Source organism: Cetorhinus maximus, chromosome 19 (assembly GCF_964194155.1).
Source record: "Cetorhinus maximus chromosome 19, sCetMax3.hap1.1, whole genome shotgun sequence".
In the NCBI taxonomy this organism is placed as follows: domain Eukaryota; kingdom Metazoa; phylum Chordata; class Chondrichthyes; order Lamniformes; family Cetorhinidae; genus Cetorhinus; species Cetorhinus maximus.
In genome coordinates, this window is record NC_135897.1 from 17,449,794 (window position 1) to 17,463,975 (window position 14,182).

Consider the following 14,182-nt stretch of genomic DNA (forward strand, 5'->3'; position numbering starts at 1 on the left):
CAGAGTAGAAGAGCAAAGGGACCTAGGGATACAGGTGAAAAAATGATTAAAATCAGCACCACAGGTTAGCAAAACAATTAAAAATATTAATAAAGCACTGGGGTTGATTTCCAGCGATGTGGAATTCAATAGTGACGTTGTTACAACTGTATAGGACGCTAGTCAGGTTATACTTAAGAGTACTGTGGACAGTTCTGGCCTCCACACTGTCACATGGACGTAGAATTAAAGAACGTGTAAAAATATTTACAAGGATGATGTCAGAACTAACAGATTACAGCTATTGGTTGAACAGATAAAACTTAGGAAAGACCTGATGTTTTTTAAAAATTGGGAATGGGTTGGACAGGGAAGATATGGAGAGAATATTTCTCCTTGTGTCAAAATCAAACTAGGGGCCATCAATACAAAATAGCTCCTAACAAATCCGATAGGGAAATAAGGAGAAATTTCTTTACTCAGAGAGCAGTTAGAATGTGGAATTTGCTACCACAGAAGGTGATTGAGGCAAATAATTTATCGAGTTTCCATCCGAAAGTATCTGAGTACATGAGAGAAAAGGGAATAGAAAGATCGGCTGAAAGGCTAAGATGAAGCAGACAGAATGAGAGAAGACTTTTGTGGGCCATTAACACCAGCACAAACCATTTGGATTAGACAGCTTGTTTCTGTGCTGAGTGTTCTATGTAATTATTACATAAATTATTTGAATTTTTTCCTCTTTCTGCACATCACTGAAGTCCCACATCCCTGGTACTATTCTAGAAAATCTTCTCTGTATCCTTTAAGGGCTTGAAATCCTTCCGAGAGTGTGGCATCCAGAATTAGACACAACACTCCAGCTGTGCTGTATAGGTTTAGCATAACTTCCTTGCTTTTGTCCTTAATTCATAAAGCCAAGAATCCCAAGTGTTTCTTCAACAGCCTTCTCAAATTGTCCCTCAAGGTTTTGTGTACATATACTGCACCCCGCCACACCCCACTCCACCCACCACCACCACAGCCACACCAGGTATCTCTCATCATGCAATCCCTTTAAAATTGCACCATCTGGGACCACTGGTGACAGAGGTCTAATACAATACTAAGCAGGTACCTGTGTTTTATTTCAAAATGTGAACAAATAATATACTGCCTGGGATTTTGCCACGTAATTCTATGGTCAAATCCTGGGCATTATATTGACATTTTTAAAAGATCATAAAAGTTAACTTTCTATCCTTTGCAGCACTGACCAACATAGTCACTATTTTGAGTTACCCTAGACAATTACCAAGAGCGTCTTTTCTTGAAACCGTTTTACTTTCTCTAAGGAAATGTCAACCTTCCATTTAACATTTCCTCTAACCCACTCATTCAAGATTAGATCCTTGGGTGGAGAAGTGCAGAGACTCAAACACAAGAGCAAAATACTGTGGATGCTGGAAATCTGAAATAAAAACAGGGTTTTCCTTTTTATTTATTATTTCACAGGATGTGAGCATCGCTGGCTAGGCCAGCATTTGTTGCCCATCCCTAATTACCCCTGAGGTGGTGAGCCACCTTCTTGAACTGCTGCAGTCCCTATGGTGTAGGTACACCCACTGTGCTGTTAGGGAGGGAGTTCCATTGTGGCATTCAAGCAGCAACTGTGGAGAGAAAAAAGAGTTGAAGTATCAGGTCTGTGACCTTTGATCAAACTATAACTCCGTGCCTGTGCAATGCAACATGAGATCATGTATATTACAACAGGCAAAATAAAAACGGAAAGGACTCATTGTTGTTTTTATACAAATCTAACATGCATATAGATGTCACATCTGTGTACTTCAATAAAACAAGCTGGAACAAGTTTCTTCAATTGTGTATAAAGTTTATTGATAAATCTTATGTACATAAATATACAATTATAAATTAGCATTGGAGGTTTCCTTTATAAAACAAACAATTAGCTTCATTGATTAGTCCTTTCAGGAAGATGCAGATCCTTTTAAGTAATACTGACCAATAGACGTGGGAACCTGCTACCAATACATGACTGACAAAGGATAAACTGATCAAAAGCAGACTCTGAACTCGTCAGTTTCATTCCTTCGACTGCACGAATAAAACTCTAACTTTTTGATAGAGTTTGAACTATTTGTTAACTGGCATTCATTCGCCAGTTTATAATGGTGTAAAAAGTGTAAACATGATTTCAGACATGTCTAAAATACTGTTAAACGTGCAATGTAAAACATAAGACTTGTTGACTGGTCATTCTTGGGCCACAATGTTGTACCAAAATACAGCTGTCAAGCAGACAGCTTATTGTTTCCTGTCCTTTAACAGAAGCACCCATTGTTGTATTTTGGACAAGTAGGCCCAATCCAACGTCTTTAGCACAGCACCAATATGGGGTGGTGGATAGTCTTCAAATGGTTCACAAATGTGTTTACTCACAAATACTGATGTAAACATGGCCTTGCACTTGACACTTGCCAAGCTGGGCTGTTGTAGGTACTGGAGTAGTTTCTCAGTGCCATCTCTGAAAATTCAGGGACAGAGACTGGATTTTAGGGGAAGAATAAGAGCTTGAAGTAAACCTCCCAGAGTGGTATTGAGTGCACTTTGAGGCATATGCTGGTTGCACTGCTATAGACTAACATGATTACAGATCAGTAACTTTGGTCAGGATGAACAAAAAGCTACAGTACCACAGGTTATTAAGAAACCAGGAGAAGGATAGTTAATGCATACTCTAATATACATTAGGTACAGTTCAAAGAACCAAAATGTAACAATCACCAAGGCTGGACAGTACACACAATAGCTCCATTTTATTCAGTCTCACACTGAATAATGTCCGTTATCTGGAGCCTGGGAACGGTGTTTGGATCACAGTGGACTAAACATATTTGTCAATGGTTCTTTCGCTTTCAGTTTTGAGTTCCTCAATGTGCATGTCCAGACGTTTTAAGAGCTGCTGTGATCTCCTGTCCTCTTCCTCAAGAAACCTGACCGCGAGTGATGTGTTGGTAGATGCAATTGTTGGGCTCTGAAATACATTAACCAACATGATTACAAACAATAAATGGAAGGACTATCTATTTTGAGAGAGACAGACAAATTAGCGCTACTAGTGTACAGGTGTGAGCTGTTTTACACTATGTGCTCAGATCATTAGTTGAGTCTCTTAACAACCTGCAGAGGAAGGAGACATTCTCATGGACTGGATATAAATATAGGTCCCTTGTGCAAAAGCTAAAGTCCTAACCAAATACATTGTGCTATTCCATTGTATAAATATGATGTTGCTATGAGCAATTTCAGGTCACCTTGTGTGGTTTTTTAAACACTAGCCGGAAAATTGGGCAAAGCCCGATAACGTGTGTGGGTATTGCAAAGCATAATTTACCCACATCTGTTGCTTCTGATGCAGGCAGCTTGCAAACTTTGTGCTACCTGTTAATTTGCATGATGACTGCATGCAGCCAGCCGTAAACCTGGCTGCAAGCAAGGGGCCCCAAGTTTGGGCAACACTCGCACCACTTAAAGCTGTTCTGCATCGCTTAAATGGAGAGGTGGATTCTGGCAGGACAATATGTTGGAAATGGTTGTAGAAGAGAGTGTGAGCACGAAGGACACTGAAATATGGCAGAACAGGGCATGAAGCATGCTCCAAAGTTGTGGGAGTTTGCTGTGTGTGAATTGGTGTTGCATTTCCCACATCATAACAAAGACTATTCTTCAAAAGTACCTCACTGGCTATAAAGCATTTCAGCACATCCGGTGGTCGTTACAGAAATGCAAAACTTTGTTTTCTTTATCAGTCATGACTCATACTGCACATTCATAGTTTCATCTCACCCTCACACATTGAGTACTGTTGCACGCCTCACAGCCACATCTCATGTCAAGCACATCACCCAAATACATTGCAACACACTCACTAACACAGTTCCCTCTCTATTGCGGACAATAGGTGCATAAACTGGAGGCAGCAGCACAAAGCCCACAAGGGGCAGACAAGGTTGCAAGTCCTAACTAGATAGAAGAGATGGTGGTTGCCATGATTAGAGCAGCCATCGCGAATGTTGGGGCAAGCAGCGGGGCTGAAACAATTCATAACAGCATCCTGTTACATAATCCTCCTCTCTTACATCTATAATTTCTTTTCCCAGTGGTCCCACCACAGCAGCCATGTAATCTGGGAGAATTTGGGTTGGGTAGAAATGAGAAATGATAAAGGCAAGAAGTCACTTGTGGAAGTGGTGTACAAGCCTCCCAACAGTAACCACACGGTAGGACGGGGTATAATGGAAGAAATAATGGGAGTGTGTCTGAAAGGTATGGTAATAATTATGCAGATTAAAATCCCCTATCTAGACTGGGAAAATCAGATGGGCAAAGGCCTAGATGAGGAATTCATAGAATGTTTTTGGGATAGTTTCTTAGAACAGCACATTCTGGCACCAAGCAGAGAGCAGGCTATACTAGACCTGGTACTGTGCAACAAGATAGGGTTAATCAATGACCTCATAGTGAAGGCACCCCTAGGTAGGAGTGATCATAATATGATTGAATTCTACATTCAATTCGAGGGAGAGAAGAGTGGGTCCAAGACTAGTATTTGAAACTTAAATAAGGGCAATTATGAGGGTATGAAAGTAGAGCTAGCTAAAGTGAATTGACAAATTAGGTTAAAGGATAAGTCAATAGAGATGCAGTGGCGGACATTTAAGGGGGCACTTCAGAATATACAGGATAGAATTAAAGATTGTTCCAAAGTTAAAGAAAAAACATATACTTGCACAAAGATGGGTGGCAGGTCAGAAGATAGGGCAGAATATAAATGATGGCAAAGAATGACCAAAGGATTGATAGGCAAGGAAAAATTAGAGTACGAGAGAACGTGAGCTAGAAATATAAAGACAGACAGTAGGAGTTTCTATAGGACCAGCGTTCACTTTATTAACTCATTTCTTTTTTAAAAAATCTATAGAAAGTGAGTCTGGGAAAATAAACAGATGGCAGATGAATTGAACTGGTATTTTGCATCGGTCTTCACTATGGAGGATGCAAGTGACATCCCAGAAATAGCAGTAAATCAAGAAATGGAAGGGAGGGAGGAACTTAGGAAAATTACAAACACCAGGGAAGTGGTACTGAGAAAATTGTTGGAACTGCAGGCTGACAAGTTCCCAGGACCTCATGGACTTCACCCTAGGGTCTTAAAAGAAGTGGCTAGTGAGACAGTTGATAGTTGATCAAAATGGGGTGAGATGGCTGCGGCATTGCTTTTAATTTTCCAAAATTCCTGAGATTCAGGGAAGGTTCCTTTAGATTGGAAAATAGCCAATGTAACTCCTTTATTCAAAAAGGGAGGCAGAAAGCAGGAAACTACAGGCCAGTTAGCTTCTAATATTTTCCCTATGACAGATATTAAGCTATTATTAAAGGTGTTATAGCAAGGTACTTGGAAAAATTCAGGGTAATCAGGCAGGGTCAACATGGTTTTGTGAAAGGGAAATCACGTTTAATTAATTTATTGGTGTTCTTTGAGGAAGTAACATGGATAAAGGGGAACCGGTGGATGTGCTGATTACCCAGAATTTTTCCAAGTACCCTGCTATAACACCTTTAAATTTCTAGAAGGCATTTGATAAAGTGCTATATCATAGGTTACCCCGTACACAACGAGCTTTTATTTTTCGCAATAACCTATTGGCATGGATAGAAGACTGGCTAGCTGACAGGAAACAGAAAGTAGGCATTAATGGGTATTTTTCTGATTGGCAAGGTGTAACAAGTGGTGTGCCACAGGGATCAGTGCTGGGCCCCAACTTTTTACAATTTATTTAAATGACTTGGATGAAGGGGCCTAAAGTATGGTTGCTACATTTGCTGATCACACAAAGATAGGTAGGAAAGTAAGATGTGAAGAGGATAGTAGGAGGCTACAAAGGGATATACAAAGTGAGTGGGCAAAGACCTAACAAATGGAGTATAATAAGGAAAATGTGAAATTGTCCATTTGGGAAGGAAAAATAAAAAATGTATATTTTTTATTCATTTACGGGGCATGGGCTTCGCTGACTGGGCCAGCATTTATTGCCCATCCCTAACTACCCTTGAGAAAGTGGTGAGCTGCCTTCTTGAACCGCTGCAATCCCTAGAGTGTAGGTACATCCACAGTGCTGTTAGGGAGTTCCAGGATTTTGACCCAGCGACAGTGAAGGTACGGTGATATATTTACAAGTCAGAATGGTGGATGGCTTGGAGGGGAGCTTGCTGGTGGTGGTGTTCCCATCTATCTGCTGCCCTTGTCCTTCTAGTGGTCACAGGCTTGGAAGGTGCTGCCAAAGGAGCCTTGGTGAATTTCTGCAGTGCATCTTGTAGGTGGTACACACTGCTGCTACTGTGCATCGGTGGTGGAGGGAGTGAATGTTTGTGGATGAGGTGCTAATCAAGTGGGCTGCTTTGTCCTGGATAGTGTCAAGCTTCCTGAGTGTTGTTGGAGCTGCACTCATCCAGGCGAGTGGAGAATATTCCATCTCACTCCTGACTTGTGCCTTGTAGATGGTGAACAGGCTTTGGGGAGTCAGGGGTTGAGTTACTCGCCGCAGGATTCCTAGCCTCTGACCAGCTCTCATACATGGCTAGTCCAGTTCAGTTTCATATTATCTAAATGGTGAGAGATTCCAAAGCTCCGAGATGCAGATTGATTTAGGGGTCCTCATGCATGAATCGCAAAAGGCTAGTATGCAGGTATAGTAAGTAATTAGAAAAGCCAATATAATGTTATTGCTTATTGCAAGGGGAATTGAATACAAAAGTAGGGACCTTATGCTTCAGTTATACAGAACGTTGGTGAGACCATATCTGGAGTAATGTGTATAGTATTGGTCTCCTTATTTAAGGAAGGATGTAAATGTATTGGAAGCAGTTCAGAGAAGGTTTACCAGACTAATACCTGGAATGGGCGGGTTGTCATATGAGAAAAGGCTGGACAGGTTAGGCTTGTATCCTGGTTTGTAGGCTGGTTTAGAAGGGTAAGAGGTGACATATGTTTCAATCAAAAGATCCTGAGGGGTCTTGACAGGGTGGAGAGGATGTTTCCTCTTGTGCGAGAACCCCTAGTACGAGGGGCCACTGTTAAAAAATAAGGGGGTTCCCATTTAGGACAGAGGTAAGGAGAATTTCTTTCTCTCAGAGGGTAGTAAGTCTTTGGAAAACTCTTCCTCAAAAGGCAGTGGAAACAGAGGTAGATATGACAGAGGCAGAGGTAGATAGATCCTTGATAACGTTTCACCTCCTTGCTTATCAGGGGTAGATGGGAATTTGGAGTTGAGGTTATAATCAGGTCAGCCATAATCCTATTGAATGGTGGAGCAGGCTGGAGGAGCCAAGTGGTCTACTCCTGCTCCTAATTCGCATGTTTGTATGTACCATCTTCCCCACTGAGTATCACCAACTATGCTGCAGCCACTGGGGTAGTGCCATGTAGCAGCACTAGGACACGCAAAGCCATATGGAAACAGATACTAAGGAAACGCACACAGTTAACGTTTATATGCAACATGGTATGGTTTAATTCATAAGTTTGGTTGGAATACTTATTTTTTTGCAGCTTTTTTGTATTATAGCCAAGTGGATAGTAAGGTGTCGGATTGTTGGGGAATTGGAACGGTGTTTCCTAGGATCACAGTCGGGTGAGCTGATCACGGACAGCCTGGCCAGGAAACAGCTGTATGTTGGTTGCCTCTTCTCTTTGTCCACCTCCTCCTATAGATGGGAGCAAGGATTGTCCCCTCAGCAGGATTGTGCAGCAGACCACTATGAATCTTGGCACATCCTCTGCAAAGTACTTCAAGGCTCCTCCAGCGAAGTCTGAGCAGCATAAGTGTAGTTTAAACATCCCAATGGTCTGCTTGATCACATTTTGTGTGGGAGCATGGTTTCCATATGCATGCTGCATATTTAATGTACAAAAGTCATGTGCTAGGTGGTAGCTGATGGTGCTTGTGGCCCAGCAGCCTCTGATTTGTCCTCAAATGCAGATGGGACTGTTGCAGAAGGAAGACATCATGACTGTTGCCAGGATACCAGGCATTGACCTGCATGATTCTCTGCTTATGGTTTGCACATCAGTTGGACATTAAGGGAGTGCAATCTGAATTAAAACGCACAGCAAAGCAATGGGCACACAGTCAACGGCACCTTGAACCATAGGGAAACCTGCAATCTTCACAAAGCCCTGTGCTCACTCTGCCTGCTTCTCTCTGGCAAGACAAAGTGAAATGTTGCCAGTTGTCTTGGATATTTAAATTGAGAGAAACATCATAAACAGAATGCTTCAGTGCAGAGTCCTCATACATGAATCGCTGAAAGCTAGTATGCGGATACAGCAGATATTAAGGAAGGCAAATGGAATTTTGGCATATATTGCCAAAGGAATAGAGTATAAAAATAGGGAAATGTTGTTGCAACTGTGCTAGGCATTGGTGAGACTGCATCTGGAGTACTGTGCACAGTTTTCGTTCCCTTACTTGAGGAAGGATGTAGTTGCATTGGAGGCGGTTCAGAGGAGGTTCACTAGATTGATTCCAGAGATGCTGGGCTTGTCTTATGAGGAGAGATTGAGCAGTTTAGGCCTATACTCGCTAGAATTTAGAGGGAGGAGTGGAGATCTAATTGAGGTATATAAGATGCTAAAGGGGATAGACAAAGTAGAGGTGGAGTGGATGTTTCCCCTTGTGGGGCATTCTAGAATGAGAGGCCATAGTTTTAGGCTAAGGGTGGTAGATTTAAATCCGAGATGAGGAGGAATTACTTTTCTCAAAAGGCCGTGAATCTATGGAATTCATGACCTCAGAGTGCAGCGGATGTCAGGACGCTGAATAAATTTGAGGAGATAGACAGATTTTTAATTAGTAACGGGTTGAAAAGTTATGGGGAGAGGGTGGGAAATTGGAGTTGAGGCCGAAATGAGCCATGATCGTAATGAATGGCAGGACAGGCTCGAAGGGCTGAATTGCCTACTCCTGCTCCTAGTTCTTATGTTCTTAATACAGAGCCTCAGTGGACAGCAAATTGGAAATGTTGCAAATATCACCTTCTCCAGCCTGCAAGCGCCCAGGCACATAAAAATTCATCAGCATGGTCACCTTCACAGCCACTAGCAATGCCGTCCTCACCCTCTACTGAGCCTGCAGCAGGTGGTAGATTGCAATGAGGTGCCCTTAAGGCAATATCACACCCACCCTTTGTAAACACAGTGATATCAGCCTACTCTAGGAACTTGCCTGAAACGCTGTTCCTTACTGAGGATCAGGAAGGAAAATTGCTCCCTGAACCCTCTTTATGGATGTGGTCTCCTGCAGAAAGCCCAATGCCCACCCTCCCTCTTCCAACAGCCTGTCTTACTCTGTATTGCCTCTGCCCATTCTCCTCACCATGCTGTAGTCCAAGTGGGGTGCAAACTACTACAACTTTGGCTGAGAACAAGTGGACTGTGCAGAATCCTCCAAGTCAGGCATTATCTCACACCACTCGCCATAGACTTGAGCCACTTTAAAGAATTTAGAAACCAAACATTCCTACAAACTCTGCAACAATCAGTAAAAATCAAACTAACCTGACAGTTGATGATCCCTTGAAATAGCTCTGGTGGGGCAGCCTTCTGCTGCTGAACAGCTGAACATGTGTGTCAGGTGAAGAGAGGGCAAAAGCTGTATACTCCCAACTGACACTCACTGCTCAGGTGCTAATGCCCTCATCAAAATGGCACCAGGTGTGGCTTGCACCAGAAGCATGTGGTTTACCCCAGACGGCACTTTGGAGGCAAAAATAGCACTCATTATGCCAAGAAAACAGGCAGTCAACAGCATGACTTCAAAGGCACTATGGGTGAATTATGGTCCTCTCGCATGGTGAAAGATTCAGGGGCAAACCAGCAGATTACTACCCAACTTAAAAACCCTTAGTACTCGCAAGATTCAGGGACTTGGGCCTTTTCATTCTGGAAAAATATAGGGTCTGTGGAGACATAATTAAAGGATTTAAAATTATATTTAAAGGATTGTGTACATGTAGACATTTCCCCATGTTCTTGCTAATTTATCAAAATGAAATATTCTGTCTACAAGTTACGTGAGCATAAGGTTTGATGGCTTTCTTTTCAGAGAGTCACTGACCTTTATTGGCATTAGTGGTCGATCACAACATTGGGGCAGATTTACAGCAAAGATTCAAAAGGGAACAGGACAAGTTCTTAGAGGCGGCTCATATCACAGAGTTTACAAAAGGCGTATGATGCATCTTGTGGTCATTTACCAACTAGAACTAGTTTTTGATGATCGTCAGCAACAATTTGCATTTATATAGCACATTTAACATAGTGAAATATCCAAAGGCACTTCACAAGAGGATATCAGACTAAGTTTGACAATGAGCGACACAAAGAGATATTAGGACAGGTAACCAAGAGCTTGATAAAAGTGGTAGGTTTGAACAGGCTTCTTTTTATGAAAACGCACGTTCCAAACGCTTTGGCCAAATATTCTGCAATTGTTTGCAAATGCCACCACTTTCCAAACCTGATCAAATTTTTCCACAGTTGCCAACCATTATACAAACTTTGGAAGTTAGAAAACAAAATGGGTTTCAATGACTAACGGTGGAATCATCCTAGATTTGCAGTAATTGCAGCAATGGCTGCTTCTCACGCTGTACTGTCCCAGCTTTAATTATGCAATCCCGGCAAACATGCCATTTCAATGCCGGATGGGCTTTCATTCATCCGCCACCCCATCACCTCTCCGCTTCCTCACACTGGGCGCCATATTTAAAATGCATCCGTGCGCACATCTTTCAGTGCTTCCAGCTCAGGAATGCTGCATGGAAGACATGGCTCCGAAATACAAAACAACCGCAGCCCCCAGGTTTAATGATGTGCCCATTGAGCGCCTTTTGGACGCAGTGGAGGCTCGGCGTGATGTCCTCTACCCCTGCTCTGTCTGCAGGATGAGCAGCAACATCACCAATCAGGCTAGGGAGGTGTTGGCAGCTGTGGTCATTGCGAACACCTGACAAAAGAGGACAGCCATCTAGTGCTGGAAAAGGATGAATGATCTCCTCCGTTCTGCCAGGGTAAGTCACTCTTCTCATCACTCTCAACTCACACACTCACAAACCCATTACACATCCACAGGGAAACCCCACTCACTGCCAGTTCAAGGGACATCACCATTCACTCTCTCATGCACAGCTTCATTGTCCTTATCCCATCCATGGGACCACTCATCACCCACACATGCCAGGTATACTTATCATTTTACTCTCTCCATCTCTATTCATGCAGGATAAGCTGGCACACAAGAGGGAGAGGCTGCAGACTGGTGGAGGAATGCCTGAAATCAAGGCCATCCAACTGGCCGCTGAGAATCTGGGCCATTCCTGTGTTGTCGGTGAGGCTGGTGGTGCTCTACCGAGTGAGGATTCAGCAGTGCAATGTCCATTAGACAACCACGCTTTCAGTGATGTGTACTGTTTCACAGACTACTGCCATGCACTAATTATCTCCCCTTGCTTCTACAGGCACATCTGGGAAACAGCCAAGGGAGTCCACGACCCAAAGCCTCCAATCAAGCCATGATGAAACCTCTGAAGAGGAATATGAACACCCTTGTCCCTGAGGAGCCATCCCTGCAGTTTCAGTGGACCCTGGAAGATGCCAGGGGTCTGTGACCGACTGAGAATGTAGGAGTCGTGGACACTCCCTGGAAGTTGAGTGCAGACCTGCAGGGTGCGTTTGTGGTGGTCACACACCAGCTGCACATTCAGTGAATGGAAGCCCTTGCGGTTGATGTAGTTGACCGCTTGTTGCCATGCAGATCTGAGCAACATGTGAGTGCAGTCGAAGGCACCCTGTACCTGTGGCAAACCTGAGATCTGGGCAAATTCAATAGCTCTTGCATCCTGGCTCTCCTGGTCCCAAGTGAAATTCACAAATTTGTGTGCCTTCACAAAGATGGTGTCTGTGACCTCATGGGTGCATTTGTGGGTGGAGGATTGCGATATCCCACAGAGGTCACCTGTGGAGTCCTGAAAGGAGTCACTGGCATAAAAATTGAGTGCTGCAGTCACTTTCACAGCCACTGGCAGTGGGTGTCCCAGTGGGGTCAAATCCTGCAGCAGCTGGCAGATGTGAAATAGGCATGTTCCCTAGACATGTGCAGAATTCGGTGACACTGGTTCTAGGTCATCTGCAAGAATGAAAGGCTTCGTCTTTAGACCCTGGGTCTGGACAGGCACCGCCCAGCGACGGCTCACTATGGCTCTTCAGCGGCGTATGCGGGCGTCACCACCACCTCTTCTTCCTGAAGGTACTGCTTCTCCATCTGCACAGCCAGACGTCTCCGCTGCTCTCTTCTCCATCATCTCTGCTCTCTCTCACGAGGCATACAACTAGTTCACCAGGCTTCATGCTCCTGATGTACTCCTCCTGCAGAATGAGAGAGAGAGACGTGTGGGTTAGCATGGGTGTTCACAGAACCTCTCTTAGTTAAGTCTGAAGGCCTCTTAACGCATTCCAGAGAGTGCTGGCCACCACTTGGGTGACCAGAGTTTAGTGCGCTGCATGGCTGCCCAAAGCCCAACCCACCTCCGCCCCACTCCACCTGACCAATTGGGGCAGCTTTGTCCATTGGACTGCACGCTGTGCTCTCAGCTCAGGCACAGGCATTCTCCTAGCCCGCACTGCAAAGCTGCACTGTCAGCTTGAACCATGGGGGAGACTGGACCAAACTGGGATGATGACATTGCAAAGGGCTGTGAGCACCTCCACCCGTGACTGCTCCAAGGCCAGCTTTAGCAAGGAGATTGGACAACGTGTCCAGTTGTCCAACAGTTCTACAGTCCACTAAAACACTCATTAGTTTGCAGTCTTTGCCTGAGAACTGAAAAGCTCTGGAGCACTTGATGGCACTTTATGCATGTTGCTTGAGTGGGGAGGGAAGCTAGAGGTCCGACTCCAAGTATGTTAATATGACAGTGTCCGAACTGTCTCAGTTGCGGAGGAATGATCACTTTATACAAGGTTTCACTGATGTGTGGCCGCTTCCCTCCCCCCACATGCTTGTGCACTACCACTGACTGCAAGGCAGCCCTTCCCCCCCAAACCCGCCTCAACCACAGGGCAGCCCTCCCCGCCCCCAAACCCACCTCAACCACAGGGCAGCCCTTCCCCCCACCTCCCCCCCCCCAACCGCAGGGCAGCCCATCCCCCCAAACCCACCTCACCCGCAAGGCAGCCCTTCCCCCAAACCCACCTCAACCGCAAGGCAGCCCTTCCCCACCTAAACCCGCCTCAGCCACAAGGCAGCCCTTCCCCCCACCCCCCCCAAACCCACCTCAACCGCAGGGCAGCCCTTTCCCACCCAACTCGCCTCAAGCTTGAAATCCAACAGGCGACCCTCATGAGCATTGCGCAATGTTACTGTGCACTCACCTCCAAGTTCCCCTCAAAGTGTAGCTCGCCAAGTGCACGCCTTATATATGCTGTTGTGAAACACATCAGTGTTGGACAATCCAGTGTCGGGGGATGATTCTGGCAGGCTGGACTTATAATGGGATGCAGGTGTATTACAATGAGTTTCCCGACATCCGACATCGGGAACTGCGGCCCACCATTGACAGGCAGAGGAGATGATTGCAAACTGGTTTCACCGATTTTTGGCCTTCTTGCCAAACACAAACACAAACTCACACTGCCAAACACACCCGATGCCAGCGGGCATGGAAAATTCCATCCTAAATTTCAATTTAGTTTCTTTTCCAATGACTGACATTGGTCTACCTCAAGCGGCTGTAGATTGGATTCCTGTTTGCCAGGGCCCAACTAAAGCAGAGGTGCTTTGTGCATACTCGTACAGTGAGCTGCACCCAGCAGCAAAATTCTACAAGCTTATATCACACAGATGTCAATGATAGCCTTGGATTAGCAATTAAATTAGTCGCAGGTGCATACAAAAAGTGTTCAGGAGATTCAGTGGGCTCCCTGGCCAACTTTCCTCACCTGATTTGCATTGGATTAACACTTCAAACAGAGGTGCTGTGAGATTCCCTTCTCCTGAGTGTTTTTTTTTGCCAGTGACACTCACGTCCCAAGAATGGATTAAAAAATAAAGGTGCAGTGCAAATATTGTGGATTTTACTAACA

The 14,182-nt window shown here is 44.5% G+C and overlaps 1 protein-coding gene across 8 annotated transcripts in view; it reads right to left on the bottom strand.

The window, feature by feature from the left end:
* Nucleotides 1–1,837: 1,837 nt before the first annotated feature.
* Nucleotides 1,838–14,182, bottom strand: part of cep63 (centrosomal protein 63) — a 107,974-nt gene continuing 95,629 nt past the window's right edge. For all 8 annotated transcript variants that reach the window (XM_078563538.1, XM_078563536.1, XM_078563535.1 and 5 more), the window contains one exon: nt 1,838–3,016. In XM_078563538.1, the coding sequence (XP_078419664.1) occupies nt 2,867–3,016 (150 nt within the window). In that variant the 3' untranslated portion in view covers nt 1,838–2,866. The remainder of the gene's footprint in view (nt 3,017–14,182) is intronic.